Source organism: Pelobates fuscus, chromosome 8, assembly GCF_036172605.1.
Source record: "Pelobates fuscus isolate aPelFus1 chromosome 8, aPelFus1.pri, whole genome shotgun sequence".
Lineage (NCBI taxonomy): Eukaryota > Metazoa > Chordata > Amphibia > Anura > Pelobatidae > Pelobates > Pelobates fuscus.
In genome coordinates, this window is record NC_086324.1 from 32307081 (window position 1) to 32334482 (window position 27402).

Here is a 27402-nt window from a genome sequence, read left to right on the forward strand (position 1 = left end):
GGAACAGTGGCCTAAAACCAAGTGCAGCTATAGTATCACCCAAGTGTGATGTCACTCCCACACTCAATACGTATGTCAATGTTAAAAGGATCAAGGTGACGTGCACAAATTGGTAAAAACTCATTAATTTCCCAATAGGTGCCCCACCATGGGTCCCCCTTTATTAGATTGGGGAGGGTTTTTTTTTTTTACATCAGTGAGCCGTTTAGTAGACATGCCCCTATTCGCTGCATAGCAAGTAGGGGCATGAGGGAGACTAATGCAAAGTAAATATTACTTAGTATTAGTAAAGTTGGCTGAGAGACCAACTTTGGTCTTTCAGCTTTTTAGTAATTATACTGTAGGAATTAGGGTCTCTTTGACACAGAAAATGGCAGAGAAGAGGAAACGTTTGGGAAAAGGCAAGTTCAGGGTGACAGTGCCGCTTTAACTACAGACGACACTGGCCAAGGCTCCTGGTACTTATCGCCCCACCATCCTATTTAAAGGGACACCATAGGCACCCAGACCACCTCATCTCATTGAAGTGATCTGGGGGCAGTGTCCCTCTCCCTTAAAACATTGCAGGTTAGAGAAAACCTGTAGTGGCAGTCTCCCGGACATAGAAGACTTTATTTTGGCTTTCTGTTAGGAATATGTGGGATGGTGTTTGGGATATGCACAGTCCAGCACACACCTAATATATTGATTTTATGTAATCATTCTATTTTGCCTGAATCAAAGCTTACTTATTTTTTTAAATATATTTTTATGTAAATGCTATATTACCCTCTACATTGTTTTACAAGGTGCGCCATTGGCAAATGGTAGAGCATAACTCCCATGTTGCTCAGCAAGTCTATGTTTGGGATATATTCAAACTAATCGTTTCCTTTTTGGTTTTCTAAGTTCTCCTGCACTTGACATGGGGGACGTGGGTTACTTTACACCATATTAACGTATTTTCATGGTTATTTTTTTTTTATATTTTTCTTTCCAAAGTTCCTTACTGATCATTACAATTCACAGTGTGCAGTACCGGTATGGGTTAACCATTTATTTATTATGGCCTATTTGTCTAAAGTTCATTAACCCCTTAAGGACACAACTTCTGAAATAAAAAGGGAATCATGACGGAATATTTCCGTCATGTGTCTTTAAGGGGTTAAAGTTGCTTCTGGCTACTTTAAAAAAAAAACTGTGATGATTCAAAATGATTTTAAATGTTACATTATTCGCACTTTGGGGAAATCCTAGTTAGTTACAAATTAAAAAGGAAAAATATAAAAGTAAACATTGCTGTGTGTCAATTAAAATAAAAACAGAAAGGGCTGCATTAATAGAAATGGGACTTATTACCATATTACTCAATATGCTTTAAACTCCCTCCTTCCTAGCCAGAACTTGGCAAATAATTTCACAAACGCCTTTTATAACATTACTGTAGCTCACAAGAAATGCAGACCATATGAAGTAAAACTGTCCCAGTTTAGTCATTTTTAACTGTTCATGCAAGTAACCAATTCCCTAATGAAACTCTAAACATGGTCCTCGATTCCCGAGGCCGCTCGGTTGAACCTTGAAGCCTCAGTGCGGAGATTACGTAGCAGATCTGCATTCCACCCAAACTACCTCATTCACGAGATGGACATCCATCACACAATGAGCAAGAATCGATCTATAACTTCATCGGTCACTGACCGCTAATTAAGTTGGGTATACTATCTTTTCCACAAAAAAGACAAAATTGGAAATTCAGATAAATCCAATTGGTACACAGGTTTTAAAAAGCTTAATAAGTTCCCGTTAAAGGCACAAAATAAAAACGACACTTGTGGGATCTGGTATACCATTGTCAAACTTTGTAACGACCATCTCAATATCTGCAAGTGAATGCAGACTGATCAGGGATCCATTTTCCTGCTTGCATATGCCATCTGCATTCTCCCATTCTCCCTGCTCTTTCAGCACATAACAAAAGCCATTATAGGGGATCCAGTTGGCGTCGCACTGAGTTTCGGAATAAACCCAGTAATCTGAAAGGGAAACGAGAAAAAGTGTAAAGATATTACATAGTAAAAATATGAATAGTGTACCCCAGCAGATAGTCTAGGGCAGTGGTTCCCAGCCCAGTCCTCAACTACCCACTAACAGTCCAGGATTTAGGGATTACCGAGTTGTGTCTAAGGTGTTTTTATAAGAAAGAAAAAACCAATTTAGACACAACTGGGTAATCCCTAAATCCTGGACTGGTAGGGGGTACTTGAGGACTGGATTAGGAACCGCTGATCTAAATAAAGGTGCTCTACATACCCGGCGGTTCTGAAACATCCTCCGTAATTTTCTTTTTGCAAATAAATGGGAATGATAAACCACAGTGCTGATTCTGCCACAGACCCGTGCCAGTATTCAATACACCACAGTCGGAGTCTTCCAGATGCGAAAAGCGTTTTTTTTCTAGCAATATGGAAAACAAATTAATTTTTACACATTTAAAAAACAAAAACAAAAAAAAACGTATCATTATTTTTAGATGGCATTTCCACTTCAAAAATGTTAAGATGCCAGTTAAAGAATGAAAATGATAAAATAATATAATCTTCATTCACTTTAGCCATTTATACACTGCGTAATGCTGAAACATATATTTTAGGAGAAAATTCCCCCCAAAGATACGTTTATGCAATGATTTGTAGAGAGTCGCCAAATGGTTTGTTTAGACTAGGGCTGCAAAAATCAATGTTGTACAACACTGGTCTGGCTAATAGATATTAGGTACACATAACCTCTTTCTATTATACATATTAGGATGAGGGATGGTTATTATTTAAGTTTTCTAAATGTTACTTAAATAAAGGGAAGTTGGAGGGAATACACACTGGGAGGTAGGGAAGGGGAATCTTTTACATCTGTCGGCAGTGCACTAATGACAAAAATGTTTTTATGCATAGAACTGACATTGGCAGCCCAAAGGAGTTCTGGGCTGCCCATGTCTTGTGTGCTGGGGGTTCAACTGGTCCTCAGCACACAAGGTGAAACACTGCACAAACATACGTGGTCCTGGTGGTTGGAGTAAGACTTTAAATAAAAATAAAAATTTAAAATGTATGGATCCTCACATTAATAGGTAATGTCAAGCAGTATGCAAGAATAAAAATGCACATTTATTAGTGTAGCAAAATAGTTGTACATGGCATAATACTGGGACAGCAATCCTCATATGTGCTGTAATGGTCCAAGCATATAAGCGGTCAATGTAATAAAACATAAATAACATAATAAAAAAAAAATCCAAAGTGTGTTAAGGATCATGACGACTAAGCAGTTTAACATTTTTTTTTTTTTTTTTTTTTAAGCTGTGGCCACTGTTTTTGAATGAGCAATTTTTACCTCACTCAATTTTTCTTGTCTCTTTACCCTTTAAATATCGGTGTATTGATAAACACACACAAAACACCCTCAAACTGCTCCCCATTAAAAAAAAAAAAGTTAAACATTCTCACTAGGAAAAAATAAATAAATAAATTGTAATGCAAAATAAATAACCTCCATGCAGCTATATAAACAAACAGGCATTTAAAAAAAAAAAAAAAAAGACAATTGTTTAAAACTATACACATACACACCTTGATTCCAGTTGATGAAATTTAAGGGCGTACCATCAGACCACTGCCAGCCGCCAGAATTATCAAATCTATTCAGGCCAATCCAGACTGCTTCAGGGAGGTTTTGATTAGCTTAACAAATTAGAAAAAAAAAAAAAAAAGATGTATACATTTTTTATACTCCTCCAAAAGAAACACACACAACTACTGCGAATAACGTGAATTACATGGATAATTTGACAAAGTTGCTGTACAACAGTTAGTCATTCTTGCTTTTGGCATGCTCTATTTACTAGGGTAAGAATTGTCATGAAGGTAAAGGCTGTTGAGGTAGGGTGAGCTCAGTTCACATGCAGAGCTGGTTGTCAACGTGTACTCCAGCATACAAGATGTTCGACTGGATATATGATTGCATGATATCAGTACACATGCACCAACGCAATTTCGTGGAACAGTGGACACATGCAAACAGTGATTACATTCGTTAAAAGGAGGACAGGAGTAAATGATGCACTTCTTTGAATAAAATGGCCATTTTCTTTTTGCATGCCACAGGAAAAGGGAACAGATGGGTAAGGTTTTAAAAAGAAGTCTACTTTTTAGTAGAAGATATGAAAACAACAGATATTGCTCTGTATTTTAAAGGGTCAGTCTTAGCACCAAAATAAAATAAAAAAATTTTGGTGCAAATATCATTCCTCTGTAGGCTCACTTCTCAAGAAGCTGCTGTTTGGGGATTTAAGCCAGTTTATTCCTGAAGCCCTAGCCGCCATACCTCCTCTGGCTATAACTCAGAGCATGAACTTCACGAATAAAGCCCCAAAAGCTTAATTTAGCCCCATCATACCATCAGAGAGTACAGAGGGCATTTACCTTACAAGTTCTTATCTCCCTCTCTGTTAATTTTCTGCTAATGTAGGAAATAAGACTGCCAGCAGCCTCCTGTGTGAGATTATTCTCACAGTGTCACAGGAAGTTTAGCTGTAAAAATAGCTGAAGATGTAAGATTTTAGGGACTTAAACCCCCCTCCCCAAATATAAAGTATATTTTAGCTGCACTCTCCAAGTGCATAGAAATGTGCATTGTCAATATGGACCATCTTTTCAAGTCACTCAATTTAAATTGTCAAAAAAAATACAAAAAAATTAAAAAAACTAAACAAAAAAACTCCACCAAAAATGAAATTCTTAATATATGTATATGAATGTAGATATAGCCAATCTTAAAACAAATGAAGAACATTGAAAATAAATAAAAGCAATTAAATGTAAGCAAGTATTTACATAGAATTAGTAAATAATAATTACAAAGGATAACACTGAAAAGTGAAGGAACAACTCCTCGTTGATCACAAACTTGTAACACATTTTAACAATTCAAAGTTAAGATCAGGAGACCATGAATCATCATCATTTATAACTGAAACCAAAACCTGACTGTCAGTTCACGGTTTGCAGAATTTTGAATACGCAAACAATTAGGAAAGACTGCAAATTCACCCGCCTATCTGGCCTAAAATCTAACGGAAAATCCAAAACTCAAGAAAACAAAAACAAACACTGCATCTTAGTATTGCATTATACAGCAATATCGTTTTGGGTTGTTGCAATTTCCCGCAGCCTACTCAGTACCCTTCAGGATTTATTTCCAGTACAACGAGTTCTGCCAAGTTGATAATTGTTGGACTTTTTCCAAAGGATATCAGCTTGGGCATTTGAAGACAACAAGACATTAGCCAAGCCAGTCTGCAAAGGAAGTAGAAGACCTAACAAATCGACAATTTAAAATAAAAAAAAAATTTCAAGCACAAGTTACAATGTGTAGATTACACATAGCTTGTTAAGCGACTAATTTAGGCCGAACAGAGCTGTGATTGGACGAACACAATCTGCACTAACAATTATTTCCTCGTATTCTGTACAATCTGTGAATACCTTGTGAACATAGTGACAATATATCACTTTGTACCTATTAGCTGTCTCTGTAACATCAAAAGTGCATGGGCTCTGAAATCACAAGAGCTTATTCACCACCAAGTACTGAATTGTAGTGAAATTAACAACAAATTGTAAAATGAAGGGTAAAAAAGCTTAGCCAAGACCACAGCTTTGCAAGTCTGCCATTGTCTAAATGTGACATTTGTTTTACAATTCAATGTTTTGTGAATGCAGTTCTAGGTCCATTACTTCACAACCAGTATCATCATCTTGTAGCTGTAGTGGGCTACTCAGAACCTGTCAAGGCAACCAACATTTAGAAGAGGGAAACAAACAAAAACCCACAAACAATTGAAAGAGAATATTCACTGCATGTGTTTTATTTAAACACTTTCTTTAAAAAGTACAGATATAGTCAGTTTCCTTATATAGAATAAGAATATATGAGGGTCTCACGTGATATACACTGTATGAGGCCTCAATTATTACATTTTCCACTAGCCTAAACTATTTTCATGCTCTCTCGCCCCACATGTCTAGAATCCCTACAAGAAGCATCTTCATCAGAAATTATTCTTTTATACCCTAAAAAACATTATAATGATAAACGGTCTGCTCAATGCAGTAAATCAGAGGTTCCCAAAAAAGGTAGATCCTCAGACGTAGAACTAAAACTCTCATGATGCTCTGAATGCTTTAGAATGACGAAGCATCATGGAAGCTGTAGTTCTATATCTGGAGATCTACCTTTTGGGCACCGCTGCAGTAAATAATGATGTCCGAACAATCCCTGCCATCAGACATACACTAATCAAAACTGAAAGCACCTCTTTATATTAATCTTTAAAAAGCATACATTGCTTTATTATCATACCGACTACAGTAACATAAGTTCTTGATTGTTTAGAAACAAAACAAAAACTAGGTTTGAATTATTTTTCTACACTGGCAGAGTCATATTTCATGGACAAGTTTACACCAATGATGGCTCTTCCTAAAGACTGTTAAACAAAACAAATATGCAGTCTCAAAGCCATTAGCTATTAAATGACAGCTGGACTGAAACTCACAGGTGATGTTGATCAATTCGTCTTCACCAGAGATGCTTAACAAGTCTGCTCCCTGGCTCAAGCAAGACTCATAGGCCTCTTTCCATTTAAGACTAGCCTGTGTATTAAACTGGTAGCATGTCTGAAGTGTTGCGTCCTGGATCCAACCGTCACCGCAGCCATTCACTAGGAAAATAGAACCAAAAAAAAAGTTATTAACACATTTGTAAACCGTAACAAGATAAATGAGGTTTTACACCAATTCCTGAACATAAAATGCACTATATGGCTAAAGTCATGTGGACACCCCTACTATTCATGGAGTTCAGTGACTTTATGGAGGGGTTTCCGCCCTACAGGTGCGGAAAGTCCAGCACATCACATTTTTAGAGACAATCACTGGCAGGGCAATGGGATGTACTGAAGAGCTTGGTGACTTAAACGTGGCAATGTTATAGAATGTTACATTTGCGCCAAGTCAGTTTGTGACATTTCTGTTCTGCTAGATGTGTTATGGTGATGTTGCTGTTAGATGCTTTTACAACAGCCCAGCCACGACGTGGAAGGCCACACATACTCAGAGTGGAGGCACCAAGTACTGAAAAGTATAAATCAAAATAAATAATAGAAAACAAAAAACAATCATAATACCTATTACTACCTACTGGAATAGAGCAGCGGGAAATGCTAGCAGAATGCTTGGTTGTATCAGTGGGGAATCTGGGGGGGGGGGCGCAACGGGTGCAATTGCCCCCCTCAAGAACCGATGCTCTCCCCTGCAGGGCCGGTGCTATCCAAGCGCCGGCCCTGCTAAGTGCCTTCACGGACCAGAGGCGACATCAGAGATCTTCCTCACTGGTCTGCAGGCACATTGCTGGGCAGCCGGCAGCGGAGAGGAAACCCAGGATCTCTAGCTTGCAACTCCGTCGGGTCACCTCTCGCGAGCATGGAGCGTTGCCGCAGTTACCAGTGAGTGAACTTTAGCCCAGAAGCTGCATACTAGAGTTCACTCCCCACTAGAACCGCCAGGGATTCTACACCTGACCACCAGGGCATCACTATCGATATCCCCCCTCCCTGGGCAAAGGTAAGAAGGGAGGGGGGATATAAAGAATATTTTTTTAATTACAACACAAACATTAGTTTTAATATGCCCCCTCCCTCAAATACACACACTGCCCCACAACACACACAGCCCCCACTGCACCCCCATACATAATTATCACACACTGACCCCACATACACACACTGCCCCCACTGCACCCCCATACATAATCACACACTGACCCCACTGCACTCCCATACATACACTGCCGGGCAGCCGAAAGCAGAAGGGAGAGGAGACCTGGGATCTCTAGCTTGCAGCTCCGCCGGGTCACCTCTCACGAGCACAGAAAATGTTTCATAGAGGAGGGATAATGGCCTGCGGCTGTCAGTATTTGGGAAAAGATCCTTTGTTCTGCTTATTTTTCCTCCTCTTAATACTGATCCTCCTCCTTCGCTTTCCCTGCAAATTGATGGTACCTGCATGATAGCTGTCTTGAGGTGATCTTCGATCCCGATATCCAGTATGTTGCTAAAAACAAATCGATTCCACCTTGAAAACATTGCTCACATCTGCCCCTTTCTTACGCTAGATGCTGCCAAGGAACTTGCTCATGCTTTGGTAATCTTTCGCATTGATCACTGTAATTATCTCCTAACTGGTATCCTAGAAGCCGTACCGCTGTATCCCACAGGTGTCAATTCAAAATACTAACCCTTACCTATAAAGCTCAAAACAATTCTACCCAGTTACATTTCTTCACTCATTTGTACGGACGAGCCCTTCTCAGTCTCTCCACTCTCCCGGTGACATTCTCCTGTACACTACTCGCACCCTTACTTCTAACTCACGATTGCAGTACTTCTCGCGGGCGACTCCCTTCCTTTGGTACTTCCTGCCTACCCACATCTGACCAATCTTAAATCTTAAAGAAGGGCCTCAAAACTAATTTCTTCAGAAAAGCTTATGGCCTCCCAGAATACTGTATATATTCGAGTATAAGTCGAGTTTTACAGCACATTTTTTGTGCTGAAAAACCCCAACTCGACTTAATGTCTGAATTATGGCAACTTACATTGCCATAATACAGACATGGACCGCTGGGCTCATTACAAGCCCGGCAGTCCTGTTGGGGGCTGGCAGGAAGCATTTACTTACCTTTCCTGCAGCTCCTGTCAGCTCCCTTCTCCTCCGCGCCGGTCCGGTCAGCTCCCCTGTCAGCTCCACTGTAAGTCTCGCGAGAGCCGCGAGACTTACAGTGGGAGCTGACAGGGGAGCTGACCGGACCGGCGCGGAGGAGAAGGGAGCTGACAGGAGCTGCAGGAAAGGTAAGTAAATGCTTCCTGCCAGCCCCCCCTCCTACACAGCCCATCTACTGGACCACCAGGGAATAAGAGCACCCCTCCCTGGCCAGCAAACAAGCAGGGAGGGGGGACGAAAATAAATAAATACAAATTTAAATAAAAAAAATAAAATATTAATAAAAAAGAATATTAATAATATAACAAATAAAAATTAATATTAAAATAATATTAATTAAAAAAATAATAATAAAAATGCCACCCCCCCCCCCCCACCAAGGCTCTGCATCACACACACACACACACACACACACCGCACTCATAAACACTGCACTCGTTATATACACACACACACACAACTGTAAATAAATATTCAATTAATATAATTTTTTGGGGATATAATTTTATTTAGAAATTTACCAGTAGCTGCTGCATTTCCCACCCTAGTCTTATACTCGAGTCAATACGTTTTCCCAGTTTTTTGGGGTAAAATTAGGGGTCTCGACTTATATTCGGGTCGACTTATACTCGAGTATATACGGTAACTTCTAATTCACAAATCTGTCCCTTGCTCTCTTCCAAACATCCACACTCCACTCTCACCTCCAGTTATGCTACTTTCCAACCTGGTCATTCGATTGCCCTTCCAATTGTGTCTTTAACCCCTTAGCTCTGAGTGTTCTTTTAATGCTAAAGGATACAAAGACATTTTAGACTATTGGCTGCTTTCTGCTTTGTGACAACTGTTTGGGGAAGGCCATTTCCTGTTCCAGCATCAATGTGCCCTATGCACAAAGCAATGCCCATGAAGACATGATTTCAGAAGTTTCTTTTGTGGAGGAACTGGAGTGGTTTGCAGATATCCCTGACCTCAGCACTATTAAAAACACTTTTATATAAAAATTAAAACCCATGTGCTAAAATGTAATTGTGAACGAGGATTTAAAAAAAATAAAAATCCAGAAAACATACCTGCTTTTAAACATAGTCCCCACTTCTGATCCAAGGTATAATCAGCTGTAGTAGCACACCACTGTCTTGTGCTATTTCCATCAGTGATACAATCATGATGCCACTGGCCGTCATGAAGAAAGGGAAATTCACATCGAGCTCCATTGGAATTCCCACCAGTGGTATAGATAACTAGAATACACACACAACGAGGTTAGATTTCTGAGGGAAAAAAAGAATGCATAACTTCTTTAAATCAGGTTTAACCCCTTAAGGACCAAACGTCTGGAATAAAAGGGAATCATGACATGTCACACGTCATGTGTCCTTAACCCCTTAAGGACACATGACATGTGTGACAGGTCATGATTCCCTTTTATTCCAGAAGTTTGGTCCTTAAGGGGTTAAAGAGTCTGTTAAATCTTCTTGCACAGAATATTTTTCAAACATTCCCATCAGTAAAAGTAACATTTGTTCATAATTAAATTTTTAAGACTATGCTCAGACATGGAAATGGTTTTGTGAAAGGGAACAAAACCAATTACACAATACATTTCCAAATCACTCTCTAGTACAGTAAAGTGGTCAATTGTCTAGTTTTGTTTGTTGGCGCCTTTCCCAGCATTCAAATGCAGTTTTATTTGGTGTAGGTTCTCCAATGGAGTCACCATTCGAGCCCATTAGGAACCAACAGCAACTCTACAAAACCCAACTGCAAATCTGCCAAAAACCAAAGATGAGCAGATAAAGATAGAACACCGGTTGCAGCTTTCGATCTGCACTCAGCTCTAACCAGGAAGCCGATGGTCTACCTCAAGAGAACTTCCTTTGCATTTGAAAGAGAGAGCATAACTGTGCATGCGTGTTTGAAAATCACATGCTCAGTAGTTTCTATTTTAAGTAAAATCAGAAAAACACATGTACCATGCTTTGGTTGTCAGATGGGTTCTCAAATGCATCTCAATAAAAAAAAATAAAAAAAAATAAAATTCGAACAATGAAGAAGAACCATATGAGCACATTCACTCGTTTACTAAAGCTGTTCCCCGCATAATGGTTTGTGTGATCCCTACCACTGATGTCTGTAATAAATCAGTGATAGGGGTTGGTGGGAGAACTTTAAGTACAAAAAAAACCTCCCTTGCTGCAGGAAAAGAAATGAGACAAATTCTTATTTCTTGCAACTTTAAGAGCATTTCCCATTGCCTGGTACATTCATTTAATTTGCAGGATATGCCCTTCTAGACTGCAGATACGTGAAAGTATGGTTTTGTTAAATCAAAATACAATAAATAGGATTAGTGCGAGTAGAAACACAACATAAAGCATCAACTAGTATCTTTAATGTCAACATAATGAATGTACATCCATGAATCCAGACACACAGCTGAAACATCCTTAACATACCTTGGTACGGAACTTGACATATGTTTTCTGTACTGCTGTCCCTTTTCCATGTGTCATCGGATGTCAAACTAGCAGTAACGGCTCCATCCTTTACAGACAATCTGTACTGAGCTGCACCATATATTTCTCCACCTTCACATCTCCAATACAACAACGTAAGTTTAGAGTCACATGAAGTCAATACCAAGGGCTTTTTGGAATTTAAGAGATCAATTCCAAGGCACTTCTGGGACCCCAGGTTAAATAACCGGTGGTTTGATCCCCATGTCCAAAATGTTGCATCATCTGTTTCCGAGCAAGTGGCCAATGTAAGCTGGATTCCATCACCCTTAAGGCAGGTGTTATTTTGTTCATGTCGAATGTTAAATGCATTCACTGGGTACAAAAAGGAAAACAAATAATGAATTTTCATAACCGGGAAAAAAAATAAAAATATATATATAAAAAAAAAAAAAAAAGATTTATAATCAAGAAAATGTATAAAAAAAAAAAAATTAAATGGCAAAACTACAACATTGGGGGACATTTTTCAATTTGTCATAAACCATATCATACACCCTAGTACGGGTCTCCCTTCTAACTGGGACCCATAAAAATATAAAACCCTCGGCCACTGTAGGACAGCTTCATGGAACAGAATTCCATAGGTATCTGCGGTATTTACCTCGGTACACCATTGCTTTCCATGGGAGTGAGAGTGTGCTCTCTTATGAGGTCTACACACATGCCTGCAATCTCATAGAGAACAGAGAAAATTACATACAGATGTGGTGTTATCTTGTCTCGATTTTCTTTTGAGAAGAGGGAGATAAGCGAAGTGGAAAGCAGTGAGTGGCTGTTGATAACCAAGGCATCCACCATGAATCACAATGGAGCACAGGAACTCCCTTTGCAATTAATAAGATAGCATGTGTCTCAAACAGTACATGCTGTGTTTACCCCATATCAAGGTGCCACATATGGAGAGTTTGTTCAGAAGGAAAGGGAGAAAAAAAAAAAAATGGCTCTAATCCCTCCCTACTTAACTTCTATTCTGTGTATCTCACTGAAACACACATTGTGTATATATTAGTCCAGTGATGTAGATGTGTAAAAAAAAAAAAAAAACCTCATAAAATTCGTATCTTGTAATACCTTTTTTATTGGACTAACTTTTCAGGAGAAAGCCTTTTTTTTTTTCTCCCTTTCCCCCCTTACTCTGCTCTTCAGACAGATATTTATGACCCTCTGCAAGAATGGTGTCTATTTTCTAACAAGCCTGTGTCTTATCTGCACTCATGTTGCTTTAACCCCTGTATCACAACTCAACTTTGAATTCTATGTGTCATCTTGCTCAGAAATGCCCAAACCAGAATCCCTTGCAGTAATAACCTCACTGCAAATGTGAGATTTCTGTGGGGAAAGCAAGTCTTATGGCTTGACTTGTGCTCAGATCTGTGCTTAAAGGACCACTATAGTGCCAGGAAAACACTCGTTTTCCTGGCACTATAGTGCCCTGAGGGTGCCCCCACCCTCAGGGTCCCCCTCCCGCCGGGCTCTGGAAAGGGGAAAAGGGGTAAAACTTACCTTTCTCCAGCGCTGGGCGGGGAGCTCTCTGCCTCCGATCCTCCTCCGTTCCGCCCCGACAGCTGAATGCGCACGTGCGTCAAGAGCTGCGCGCGCATTCAGCCGGTCGCATAGGAAAGCATTATAAATGCTTTCCTATGGACGCTTGCGTGCTCTCACTGTGATTTTCACAGTGAGAATCACGCAAGCGCCTCTAGCGGCTGTCAATGAGACAGCCGCTAGAGGCTTTGGGGGAAGGCTTAACCCATTTATAAACATAGCAGTTTCTCTGAAACTGCTATGTTTATAAAAAAAAAATAGGTTAACCCTAGCTGGACCTGGCACCCAGACCACTTCATTAAGCTGAAGTGGTCTGGGTGCCTAGAGTGGTCCTTTAACAATGTATTGACTATCCACTGACTTCAGGTGGAAGGGGTTTTCAATCACTATTTCCCCCCACCATAACTTTCTAAAGTAAACCTACACTAGCTGTTTTATGTTCAATATTCAATATTCCTTCTGAATAGTCAAGGATATAATCTTTCAATGTAGGGTAATAACTGCTTGATTCAAGGATAAATATGACTGCCATTCTGGGGTCAAGAAGGAATTTTTTGTCCTAGCTTGTTGCAAAATTGTGCTTCAAACTGGGTTTTTTTTTGTTTTTTTTTTTGCCTTTTGGATCAACAGCAAAAAACAGGTGTGAGGAAGGCTGAACTTGATGGACGCAAGTCTCTTTTCAGCTATCTAACTATGTAACTATGTAACAATGTAACAATGGCCTTGGATTTAATATTGTTTGATAAGCATTCCAAATAATTAAAAAAAAATTTGGATAAACTTTAAAAATATTTTTTTTCAACAAAATAAAAGATCACAAAATTTATTGTATAATATATATTTAAAAAATTACATGATTACAATATTTTTAATACTATTTAAATCATTTTCAAAGTTTATCCAACAATATTAGATGGAAGTCAGTGTAGGGAACACCAGTACCAAGCAAGACCAACAAGTTTCCTTACCAAACTGGAATTGGATTACTGACAAGCAGATAAACAAACAGGTTGTGTGGAATACAAAGTCAATTTCAATTTTTATTTTTTTTTTGGGGAGAGGAGGGGAGAAGGGGGCATATTCTCCAAGGCAGCATGTCCAGATATTTTGACCAACAAGTTCACTTTCATTTCCAAAAACAATTCATTATTTAGTGGATAGACCTGGGAGTTACAGTGAACTGACACGTTTTTGTAACAAAATAAATAAATCTGTAATTTAGAGGATTGCGGGTGGCGGAGGGGGGCTTGGCCTGTTTTTTTTCCTCTTCAGTTTCCTATGCTACGCTGGGCAAAACAAATATTATACAGCAAAGTGAATCAAAATGTATCTGGCACTAGTTTACATTTATAATAGTTATCCCGGATACAGACTGTTAGGCGAGGTCAGAGTGCCAGCATCACCATCCAAGAAAGCCATTTTCTAGATCGCCATCTGATAAACCAGATTTAAATGACAACTAATTGTTCTTACACTGACAGTACCTTGCTTGCAAGGCTTTTCACATTCTGATGTACCTTAAGACAGATTCACATCTGTGAAGAGCTATGCTAAATATCTGCAAAGTGGTTTTCAAACACTGCAACTCACTGTGTTCCCAAGGTCAACCTAAGAAAACATTTAAGGGATACTATAGGCACCCAGGCCAGTTCATCTAATTAAAGTGGTCTGGGTGCAGTGTCCTTGCCCCCTTAATCCTGCAATGTTTACATTGCCGGGTTAAAACTGCTTCTAGTGGCTTATCAAGGAGTTTAGCTCTGTGAAACAATGCTGGACGTCATCACGCTTTGTATGAGGTTCTCCAGCGCCATGATAACAGTGGTGAATTTTGGTTTTGTCCTTTTTTTAAACCAACATGATCTTTGCCTGACAGACACACATCCTCACTAACACAGAGAGACTAACATACACACACACACACACATACATACCAACAGACACATTCACTGACAAAAAAACACACACACACACACACAATGTGTGTGTGGGACCTCGGCGCTGCCATCAGGTAAGAGTTTAAAGGGTTTTTAACTCTTTATTTGTTGGGGGTGGGGGGGAGGGGAGGGGATGGCACAGGGGAAGGGGGACACTATAGTGTTAGAAATACAGTTTCCCCAGAGTATAAAGTGGTAGTTCTTAGGAAGCAAATTCTGGGTATCACGTCTATGTGTGAAATTCCTCCTTAGGAACACAGACTCTAATGTCCAAAATAAAATACAATATATATATATATATATACATACACACAAACACTTCATTATATTATGAATATATATTATATATCCTACACTCCCCCCCCCCTTTCAGAGTAGTGTCAGTTCCTTGTTCCTTCACCCCAGGTACAAGTCGTACAACATTGTCATCCTCTGATGCCTCAGGCACACTCATGCAATGTTTTGCCTTTTTCCAGTAGTAATGTATGTGCAGCATTACAGCAAAATTACAATACATTTAAAAAGGATTAGATCAAACATTAACTTTTATCATCATGTTATTTAAGGGTGATAAAGCAATATTCGCAGGACAAGCTACACTTTACTGCAAGATGCACTCCGCACAGAACATAATGTTACCCATACACCCAGGAGCCTCATACTGAGAGAACCAATTAAAAATGCCGCTTGTGCCCTATCACAACGTAACAAAACACCATGACTGATTTACCAAAGCAACACCAAGAAGGGGGATGTTCTTTTGGCAGGACTATCCTTAATTAAAAAGTTTCCTGTGCATGCTTGTGGATCAAAGATGTTCTAGGATGCCTCAAGCGGTACTTGCTATTCTAATATGGAAGATGGTACCATCAGCGCTTGCTGGACCTTGGACTATGTTTATAGAGGTAAGGGATAAAGAAGTGGGTTGATGCCCTGACAGCCAGTTTTTCTGTCCAAAGGTGAGTGTTAAAGAATAAACGTTACGGATTGGTGACAATGCTGCTTGGCCATTTCTACATGACCTGGTGACAGTGGGGCACCTGGGAATTGTCCAGACATGCAGATGCGGAGGGGTAATCAAAAATGTATTGTGACACCACAGACTAAGCTTGGTGGCTTGTCACTTTGCTGCCAATTCACTTTAGCAGTTTCCGAATACTAATTATCTGAAATTCGAACCCCTACATTTTACTATTTACCTATGTTAGACGAAGCAACACAAACTAAATTTAGACACCTATGCATGTAAATACTGTTCAGCTGGGATATTCACTGGGATTGCTCTCACAATGTCTGCTCCCTTCCCTTTCACCTCAGTGAGATCCACAAGTTGAAATGCTTCTTGGTACATGTACAATGATTAAGGATATAATGTAAACACATACATCCAGGATCATCTGGTAGGAACCTTCATAAAAATATGTGCACTTCTAACACAGGGCTCATTCATGCTATACAAACGTTTATTTTCTGGGAACATCATGCATTTCTCGTTGCCATGGTGAAATAGTGAAACATTGCAAATCCTTTTACATTACTTATCCCAAAAATATCAAACTGCCAGTTCGTTACTTCATGTAACTCTGATTCTGAAGTTGTAGTGTGTGATCCCAAATAAGGAACGCTCCTTGCTACAAGGCAAAGTGAAAAGCACTAAACAGACACCCAAGCCTGTCTGACAGGCTTACACGCCAGCAAGTTACAGCAGAACTTAATTGCACAACAAGGTGCAAACACACCAGGAGCATGTGCAAACGCGTTTCTCAAAGTTGAACTACTGTGAGCTTAGCATGAACTTTCTGAATCCTGTTCATTTAAGGGGCACTTTAATCAATGCTTACAAATATCTACAAACAATAGTAAATATATAAAATCTTCAGGCTCTGGAGCGAACTCTGGCCAGACCTGGAATGGACAGTCAGTCAATCAAGATGCTCCAAATTGCTTTCTATGGAATGGTAATCATGAGGGGGCTTAAAATAAATAAATAAATTGAAAGCAAGTAAAATAAATAAATAAAAATAGAATCATACTTATGGATTAGTACTCAAATCATCTTGTCAGTCCCAAAAAGTCTTAATAAATATCCATTATATGCATGACAGCGATCCAGATGACCACTCGGATTGCTTGGCTTCCAAGCAAGAGATCTTTGACCAGCGTATTGCCTCTCCCATTTGCTTCTTCCTTCTTTTTACCCAAACTTCCCTATCTGTCTCTTCCTGCTTTATCCTGCCACCCCCTCCCCATGTTGTATCCTTCTTCATCCCAGCCTCAGGTGCTTCTCTCATCTGTCCCTACCCCTTTCTTCCTTCTCCAGTCCTCCACACTTCTACTCTCCCCCTTTTACTAAATGTAAATTGTTAAAAGCGGCTTGTCGAAAGGCTGTTTTCTGTCTCAGTCTTACTAATAAGCTTCCTGTAATGGTAATAGTGTTAGTTGTAAATAAAAGTGAGCCCCCCTCTAGCAGAATGGTGGCCAAAAAAAACGTAGATCCCAAACAGTCATAATTCATACAATGATTTGCCAATTCCCCATCCTCGCAGGATTGTATTTGTGAGCAGTGTTTGTGTCTGAATGTAAGCATGTTTTTGTAAGAAGTATGGGTTTGTGTGCGAATATAGGGGTTTATTTATGTGAAGTAAATGCAGTTACGTGTTTGTACGGACTGCAACCAGTGTTTTATTTGTGTGTATTTGCGTTTGAATGCAGTGGTGTGTTTTTTAGCGTGTGGTGTAGTGTTTGAATGCTGGGTTATATATGCACTACATACTTACTGACACAAATATACACATAATTTACGCATGTTTAGCCAGTGTCTTGTTGCAGGGGGTCCCAAAAGAGTCTAATGCGTGTTTGTGGCTGGCTCACCAGGCTCTTCCCCCGTGCTGACATGTACTCACTTCCTCCCAGCACACTGGCCAAATTGCTGGTCTGATTTGGGCCCAAATCTTTGTTGAAGGACCACCTCGCATCGGTCACTCAATGGGCACACCAAGCTTGCAGGCCTCGGCTGCACCACCTGAGCAGGCAGAACACCCATGGCCTTGTCGCACTCATTGCCTGGAGCTACCTTATTTCATTTGCTAATGGTTTGACTTCTTACTTGGGGTCCACTGTGTACAGGTCACTTGCTTCTTGCATAAGTACAGGTTCTGTTAGATTCCCTGAGCTAAACACTGCCATGCAGGGTCAGCACATTGGCTAAGCTCATCAGCGGTTATCTCAGCTAAGCCAGGGGTAGGCAACCATCGGCACTCCAGATGTTGTAGACTACATCTCCCCTGATGTTTTGAGAGCATTCTAAAAGAGATATTGGTCACAACATCTGGAGTAGAGGATTTTGGCTACCTCTGAAAGCCTTGCAACCCCAGCGAAGAGAATTTTAAGCTCTTATAGAGAGAGAGTCACTAACCAGCGTACAGTGGAGCCCAGGTAAGGGCAGGGAAGGTAGTCAGAGTACCCTTGGCACCATGACCACTACAATGCACTCTAATGGGTATGACATCTGGTGTGTTCTTTTAAATGCTTTGTACAAATTTACCAAAGTTTTATAAAGTGAAGGAACTAGACAATTCTAGTGTTCAAAATGAGGGGGGGGGGGGGGGGGGGGGGGAAAGACATCAGCAGTGCAATGCTACCAGAGCCAGTCTGAGTTTAGGAGCTTATCACTGGCCACCCTTCAGGGGACAGACAGAGATGAGGGCAGGGAAGAACACAGGTCCAGATGAGAGACACCAGCCAGCTGAACTTCTGACACTTTGCAGCTCAGCTTCCAGCTGCTTGGTCCTGTGAAACAGTAAGGGCTGGGCTGCTGCTAAAAACAAGCTGAGGGACAACAACAACTCCTTCTCCTCCTACTGGTCACTATCACAGTGTGTGACCCCAGGACCTATTTTTATACCATGCTGGCAGTGTGTGTGTATGTAGCCAAGAAAGATGCAGACAGTACCCAGCAGTACTGGTTTGTCTTTATTTTCCACTAGGCTGAATCTAAGCTCTGGTTTAGGGCCCATTGAAGTCTAACTCTGCTGTTGTATTATGCCACCTCAAGCCCCACTCCTTTACACCTACCCACCCCATCCCCAAAACTCACTATGAATCTAACACACATTTTGTCACCTCAACCGCTAATCATTTACACCTACCCCTCCTGTCACCCAGAACTTCCCACTTATATACTAAGGCAACTTCTCTTATCCAAACCGAATACCCCAGCTCAGCCACCACTCATTTACACCCAGCCTGTCACTAAAACTTCCCTCCTCCACTTACTCCCACATAACACTAACCATTACACACTCAAATGAGTGGCTTATGGGGCAAAATCAAAATTGCAGATGGCCCTTCAGTTAGTGAACGGTTAGTTCTGCCACTGAAATTCTTATACTTTGTGGCTTCAGGTTGCACGGGAGGGTATCTTCTACAGCCCATGTATATCTGGTCTTAGAGAATCAATATTCCCTAATATTCCCATACTTCTTTAACCCACTGGCTTTTTCAGAGCGACTCATACTTTCCCAGCCACCGCTACTGGCAATGAGTCCTGTCTAACCAACAAGTGTATTTTTTTTTTCTGATTCAGGAAACAACAACTCTTTAAAAAACAAATGGTCCCTGCCCAGTCTAAACAGGGTAAAGTCCAATAAGCCAAGAACAAACTTTCCTTCCCGGGTGCTGGCTTGGAATCTGTTCTCTACAATGTGAAAACAATAGGAATTGTGGATTTCCACAGCCTCCTATTTCAGGAAGGAAAGATAGTCAAGGTTATACACTAAAATCTGAAATTTAGGTTATTAAATTTGAATGACAAAACTGAGGCTAAAATAGCAGATTGAGTTTAATTTTCCATGAAAGCTATAGTCAAAGTTTTGGCTTCTTTATTAAATTCTGCAAGTTAGATTTAATTTGATATAATTCTGTTTATAACCAGGCTTCTTTTAAAATCAACGTTCCCCTCTCCCACTTTCCTAATATAGCATCTATTTTCTAAAAGCTCAGAAACAAAAATGTAATTATACTTAGTGGGAGTTTACCCCCTGCTGAACACAGAACCATAGAAACATTTGCAACGTTGTAACAATAGAGGCAAATATTTTCTGGCCAGCAGAGGTGGTGATAGTGGGAGGGCGAGGGTTAGCAGATTAATGAGGTTCCACAAATAGGTGCATGACCCACAGGGAATTAAAAGGAAAACAAACACAGACATTAAACTCTTGTAAATGCTTTGTCCATTTCTAGCTCTGAATGTGCAGCAATAATTCTCACATTAACGACATTTAGTTTATAAGCACTCATGAATAGCTGGAAACCACAAAGTCTCTTTAAAAAAAAAAATCCCAGATCCTGGGCACCCCCCAAAAATCCCAGATCCTGGGCACCCCCCAAAAATCCCAGATCCTGGGCACCCCCCAAAAATCCCAGATCCTGGGCACCCCCCAAAAATCCCAGATCCTGGGCACTCCCCAAAAATCCCAGATCCTGGGCACTCCCCATAAAGCTCAAACTCCCCCTTTGTTATAATGCCATTATATATCTCTTTAAAACAGAGGGTTGAATACAAAACTATGTTTTATGCCATACATTTTTACAAAAATTAGAAATCTTAACATCTTGAGTGCAAGTGATTTGGTCCTCTCAGGGTTAGAAACAAAACAAATCACTTATTGGACCTCTTTCCTGGACTTTAACTGCTTCTATAAACAGCCAATCTACTGCAAACCTCAAGGGGGCACTTCGAGGGTTAAAGACAAAAGAAAGCAGTTTTCTTAACCCTTTTCAACAAGAGAGCTGTGTGCTTGCATATACAAATAAATAAATATACACATGGGGTATATTGCAGCATTTACCTATTCACTAAACAGCGAATTGAAAATAAATTGCAAGACTTATGGCAAAAATAGCTGATTTGGAAAAAAAAATATCCAGCTAAACTACAGCCACAGATTGATTATTTCAGACTGAGCATTGATCATACAATTCAAACCAATTCGCAGTTTAGTGAATAAACCCCTAAATGTTCTTACTATATGAGTAACAGAAAGCAATACATGTTAGCACTCAGGGTATTAACACATGGATTTAACGAACATGCAATGAACGAAATGGACAGGTTTCAAGGAATACAGAAAGTGAAAGTAACTGTACAGAAAAAAAAAACAAAAAACACAAGACTCCCAGGAAATCGGTGAAATAAAACAAATGATTAATTTAATATTTATAAGAACAAAGTCCAGTCACTGAAATAACCAAAACAACATACTATGCCCACTGACACAGTAACAAAACCCACAATACAGGCAGCAGACAGGATCTGGGAGATAAAACCAGAACAGGACTGGCTCACAGCTTTACCTGGATGTTCAGAAGATCCTGTGCCCAATAGCACTGCCCAGACTGCCAGCAAGAGCAGCTGCAAGGGGCACCACCTGCACCCCATCACCACAGCAAGCAACAGCCACAACAGGAAACACCCAGTGCCACCTGAAAATTAAACTGCACACTCACAGCCACACTCCCTCCTCGAACTCTGCTCTAACCCTGCTTTCCTATTGGCTGACCTGCCTGCCAGTAAAATGCTTATCTGTTTTTTCATTGGCTAGGAGAGGTCATCATCAGTTGCTAAGAGCTTATTTGGAATTCTGCTGGGAAGGATTTACATGGCTCAGCTCCAGAAAGGGGGCGCGGCTAATGTTTACATAAAGTATCAAGGTTTATTAAATGTAAGTGTTGCTACGTTCTATTGGATACTTATTACTTTATAATCCCCAGATTTCACTAGTTACATGACGTAAAGTCATGATTTTATTAAAGACACGGAGGCGAGTATTATGCATAACTCTTTCTTTATTTCCTCAGCAGCAAAGATAGAGGAATATAAATATTATCAAAATGAAAGAAAAAACTGTATAGGCACACAGGCAACCAATCACATAACAGAGGAAGTAACTATATAAGTCCTGTGTCTCCCACAATCCCCCTCTTTCTTGCGAAACCGAAGACCAGGTAAGATGAACGATATCCCACTTGACCAGAACAGGAAAACGGGAACAATGCGATAACTTCAAGCTAAAAAAGACAGAAAAATATGGTAATTTCCAAACTCGAAACTGCAGACTTACCAAGTACAATCGTCGGGAGTCATAGACAAAAACTGAACTCTGAAAAATAGAAAAAAAGAATTAATAATCAGTATAAAACTGCATAAGCCATACTTAATGACATAAAGACAGACCAAATGGCAACATACCTGAAGAGTCCAATAGCATCTCACATCTAAGTCCCACACCGGGAGGGTGGGAGGGAATAATACTCGCCTACGTGTCTTTAATAAAATCATGACTTTACATCATGTAACTAAAATCTGGGAATTTTATTAAAGACACGGAGGCTCATATTATGCAAGTTTAAAGCTGTGCTATCACCCGAGATGCGATGTGTTCAATTGGTCTGAAATAGAAGTCAAGAAAGGTCGATTCTCGAGACCAATCCGCCGCTCGCATAATGTCCTCCAGACGACATCCGACTGTAGATGCTTTCGAGGCCATAGCAACGCGCACAGAATGAGGTGTAAATACAGAGGTGTCTATACCCGCTGAAGATAACAGCCAACGCACCCAACGTGCCAGGGTTGGTGTTGAAACAGGCCGGTGAGGCGATTTAAAGGAGATGAACAGGGCATGCAGATCGGATGAACGAAGGGATCGTGTAGAGTCCAGGTAAGCTTTAAGGCAGTCCACCGGACAGAGCGCCGGACACCCTGAGAATCTTGGGTACGTAAACAACTTGGATGCAGACTTAGTTCTCCTGGAAATGTTAAAAGTAACGCCTTCCGGAGTAAAGGCAATGGCGTCCCAATCCAGGGCCCTGACGTCGGAGACCCTCTTACATGAAATCAAACAGAGTAACATCACTAGTTTGGATGACAATTGCTTGAGAATCAGTTCCTGGTTAGGGTACCATGATGACAGGAACTGCAACATCACGTTGACGTCCCAAAAGGCAGAAAAGCGAGGCCGAGGAGGATGAGCGAGGCAAATACCCTTGAGAAGGCGACATACAAAGGATGCCTGCCGACAGGTGCACCGTCCAAACCCTTGTGACCGGCCGAAATAGCCGAGCGGGAAAGGTTGATCGTGCGGTATGCCTTGCCCGGGTCAAACAGGAACGTGAGGAACTCCAGGATCAAATGGAGAGGGGCAGATACGGGATCCATTGCCCGCTCCACGCACCAACCAGACCACGACCTCCATGAAGTTCGATAAGCTGCTCATGTACCCGGAGCCCAGGCGTTATCGAGGAGCAGGATATCTCCAGACGATATCCCCTTGCGCATTGCAGTACCCAAGCATCTGAGGTGATATCTGCCCACCCTTGGTAAAACAAGGCTAGCCTCCCCGCTACCCGTACATGAGCGAGAGGGGAAGAAAGGGTACTAACCGTAAAGACGTCTCCTGGGAGCACCACCGCGGGGGTATCTGGAGCCCCAAGCTCTTCCTCTGGCTGCAAAGAAGGGAGGAGTTCTCGGGTCTTGAAATCCCCGGGAGGGAAAGAAGGAACCTCTGGTTACACGGAACGCGCCTCGGAAACCACGGCCGGATGGTCGGTTCCTGCTACGTCCGGCCCCTCCGAAAATCTTGGGTGCGAACATGCGTTTCATGTTCGCCTGTGCCTTATCAATCGCCGTAAAGGTCTTGACATAAGAACCCATGTCCTTAACGAAGGAGGTGCCGAATAGCAAGCCCTCATCAGCCGGATCAGGTTCTGCCACAGTCATAGCGGCCAATTTAGGGTCAATCTTTAGGAGGATCGCTTTACGCCTCTCTGAAGACATAGCCGTATTAGCGTTCCCCAGCAAGCAGATAGCCCGTTGGACCCATCCAATGGCCAGGTCCACGTCCAAAACTGAGTCCCCAGTTCTGGCGGCACCGAGAAGCTCGTATAGCTTCGATAGGGGCCCCAGAGTATCCAGGATCTTGTCCTGGCATCCCTTCAGGCAATGGTCAAGACCCTTTTTGGGTTTCCAGCCCGACTTATTCAGGAACTGGGCAATCTGGGGGTCAATGTCCGGGGTCTTACAAGCTGCGCCCGGGAGGGAAGGTCTTGGGCATTCGGCGCGCAATTTATTGCGGCCTTCTTTAGAAAGTGGCGTGCGAATATGCTTAGCCACATACTGGGCAATATGATCTGGAGGGACCCATTCAGTGGACCGGGGGTGACGTAGGTCGGCCGGGTCGAACAGGGGGTTACCCTGTGGGTCAAAAAGCCTTTTGTTATCCCCAGAGGGGCCCAATACTTGACCCCGGGCCTTGGCAGAGGACCCCAGGGGGGTCACGCCCGTAGGGGGCAAATCCTCGCCAGATTCACCCTCGTCAAAGGAATCGTACTCCATAATGTCGGATTCGTCCTCCACACTCCGGTCGGTATCCGACCCATCATCCAGGGCTCTAGCCCGTTTCCACAACCTAGCCTTTTTAGCCCGGCCAGGGGCTTTTTTGCGCATGGGGTGCGCGCTATCTGTGACCGCCTCCAGCTTGTCAGTCATGGCAGGCAACACCTGCATCGAGGAGTGGGAGCCAACATGTCTAGACTTGGCCTTTGCCTTATGGGCTCCAGGCACAGTCTGTGCAGGGGAAGGCGACCCCACACCCAAGGGAGCAGGGGTGGCCAATGCAGGAGAAACCATAGAATGTAAGGACTGTGAAAAGGAGGAGGAAACAGCTCCCATGGCTGAGGCAATAGCCTTCTGCAGGGAAGAAGCCATAGTGGCCTCTAGCAGGGCCTGAAACTCTTGGGAGGCCATAGCACCCTCAGCATTATCCATGTGAAAGTCCCCAGAGGGACCTGCAGGCCCATCCTCCCTATCCTGCATACTGGGCAACAATAACAGTGAAGGATTAAAGAAAATAAATGAAACAGAGCTACTACAGGGAAGAAGGGTTGATTAACACACAGTATAATAGTGTATGTACAAAAAAGGACCAGACCGTTAGTGTTCCCAGGGGACCCAGAGAGGAAACTAGGCGACCGATCGAACGGCAGCACAGCAAGCAGAGTAAGGTCCTCCCAAAATGGCCGCCGCACGTGAGGGAAGCGCTCGCGGCCGGGCACCCGGCGGGGGAAGGGCGCGTGCACTCTACCCGTGCGGGCAGCCCGCAAGCGGGGAGAGGAGTGCACGCAGTCGCGGCCGTGGAAGAAGAAACGGCCGCAGCAGAGAGGTAGCGCCGGGTCCCGTGCGGAAGCACGGGGGAGCAGGGGAGGGCAGGGAAGGAACCTCCCGGTCGAGGGAGAAAACCCCCAGGGATCCCTGAGGCACACTAACGATACAGGTCAAAACAAATAGAGAAGAAATGCACAATAAGGCAATCAAGAGCAATATCAAATCAAAGTATATACAAATAAAAATGCAAACAGAAAATCAGAATATCAGAATCAAGAACAAGAGTAAAACACTTATCTGTCTGAGGAAGCAGCAAAGAAAGAGGGGGATTGTGGGAGACATAGGACTTATATAGTTACTTCCTCTGTTATCTGATTGGTTGCCTGTGTGCCTATACCGTTTTTTCTTTCATTTTGATGATATTTATATTCCTCTATCTTTGCTGCTGAGGAAATAAAGAAATAGTTATGCGTAATATGAGCCTCCGTGTCTTTAATAAAATTCTTATTAGTCAGTTCTTATAGTGTCCAGGAATACAAATTGATCGCTTATTTTATATTTGTTGCAGTCATTCTAGACCAGTGGTGGCGAACCTTTTTGAGCCTGAGTGCCCAAACCGCAATACATGCCAAATATTTTTTTCCTCAAAGTACCAACACAGCAATTAAATCTGAATACTGAGGTTTAAGTTTAGAGAAAACAACTCATACAGTTGTCCGAACTAATTCTCCTCTTCTCTCCCCACAGCATATCCTCCTCTCCCCCAGTATCTCCTCGTCCTCCTCTCCCCTTCTGCCCCCAGCATCTCTTCCTCCTCATCTCCCCTTCTCCCCCCAGCATCTCTTCCTCCTCGACTCCCCTTCTCTCCTCAGCATCTCTTCCTCCTCCTCTCCCCTTCTCCCCCAGCATCTCTTTATCCCCCTCTCCCCTTCTCCCCCCAGCATCTCTTTCTCCCCCTCTCCCCTTCTATCCCAGGATCCCCTCCTCTCCCCCAGCATCTCCTTCTCCTCTACCCCATATTCTCCTCTCTCCCAGATTCTCCTCTTCCTCTCCCCTTCTCCCCCCAGCATCTCCTCCTCTCCCCTTCTCCCCCCAGCATCTCCTCCTCTCTCCCAGATTCACCTCTTCCTCTCCCTTTCTCCCCCCAGCATCTCCTCCTCCTCTCACTCAGCATCTCCTCCTCCTCTCCCCCAGATTCTCCTCTTCCCTCCCCCAGATTCTCCTCTTCCTCTCCCCCAGATTCTCCTTGTCCTCTTCCCCAGATTCTCCTCTTCCTCTCCCCCAGATTCTCATCTTCCTCTCCCTTTCTCCCCCCAGCATCACCTCCTTCTCCTCCTCTCCCACCAGCATCTCCTCCTCCTCTCCCCCCAGCATATCCTCCTCCTCTCACCCAGATTCTCCTCTTCTCTCCCCCAGATTCTGTTCTTCCTCTCCCTTTCTCCCCCCAGCATCACCTCCTCCTCCTCCTCTCCCACCAGCATCTCCTCTTCTCTCCCCGCAGCATCTCCTCTTCTCTCCCCCAGATTTTCCTCTTCTCTTCCCTCAGCATCTTCCCTTCACTACCCCCAACATACCCCCCCCCCAGTATATCCTCCTCTCCCTCCCAGCACATAAATGTTTAATTTTTTTTGGTGCGGGTGGGGGTTTGAAGTCCACCCAGGCTCCCTTCCTGGTGGATCTGATTCCTTCCCGCTGCTGTGAGGGGGTGTGGGCACGAGGGAGCACTGACTTACTCCGCTGATGCTGCCGGCGCCTGATTGACGTCATTTCCTGTCTCCTGGTGGCATCAGTGGAGGGAGCAGTACTGGAACAGCACATAAGTCAGTGCTCCCTCGCAACCCTCCATCCCACCCACCCACCAGTGCCATCTTAACAACATTATGGGCCCCTGGGCAAAGCAGTGCACTGGGGCCCTGCCTACACAGAACTCACATGAATACAAATTTAAATTATAGATAAAATTAGACTTATATGTATTAGTATCTCCAAATGCAATACATACATAAAAAACATGCACACAGACTGCTGAACACATTCACAAACCCACTGCTGAATACATACACACACCAACAGACACAAAGACTGCTGAATACACACACAGTCCGCTGAATACATACACACAGTCCGCTGCATACATGCACACAGTCCGCTGAATACACACACACACACACAGACTGCTGAATACATACAGACTGCTGAATACACACACTGCTGAATACACGTACAGACAGACTGCTGTTTACACACACACACAGAATGCTGAGTATACCCAGACAGACTGCTGAGTATACACAGAATGCTGAATACTTACACACAGTCTGCTGAATACATACACACAAACACACAAACACACACACATACACATACTGCATTGAGGGGTGCAGTGTATGTGTTTGTGTATACGGGTGCGGAATGTGTGTGTGTGTGTG

The 27402-nt window shown here is 42.4% G+C and overlaps 1 protein-coding gene across 1 annotated transcript in view; it reads right to left on the reverse strand.

Moving 5' to 3' along the window:
• LY75 (lymphocyte antigen 75) overlaps window positions 1-27402 on the reverse strand; it is a 176616-nt gene that overhangs the window by 40553 nt on the left and 108661 nt on the right. The window contains exons 31-40 of the mRNA XM_063429399.1: window positions 23254-23949; window positions 22431-22573; window positions 21936-21974; window positions 21169-21304; window positions 11276-11650; window positions 9890-10060; window positions 6593-6757; window positions 3606-3716; window positions 2293-2436; window positions 1830-2015 (exon numbers count right to left, since the gene is read on the reverse strand). Coding sequence (XP_063285469.1) covers window positions 1830-2015; window positions 2293-2436; window positions 3606-3716; window positions 6593-6757; window positions 9890-10060; window positions 11276-11650; window positions 21169-21304; window positions 21936-21974; window positions 22431-22573; window positions 23254-23949 — 2166 coding nt within the window. The remainder of the gene's footprint in view (window positions 1-1829; window positions 2016-2292; window positions 2437-3605; window positions 3717-6592; window positions 6758-9889; window positions 10061-11275; window positions 11651-21168; window positions 21305-21935; window positions 21975-22430; window positions 22574-23253; window positions 23950-27402) is intronic.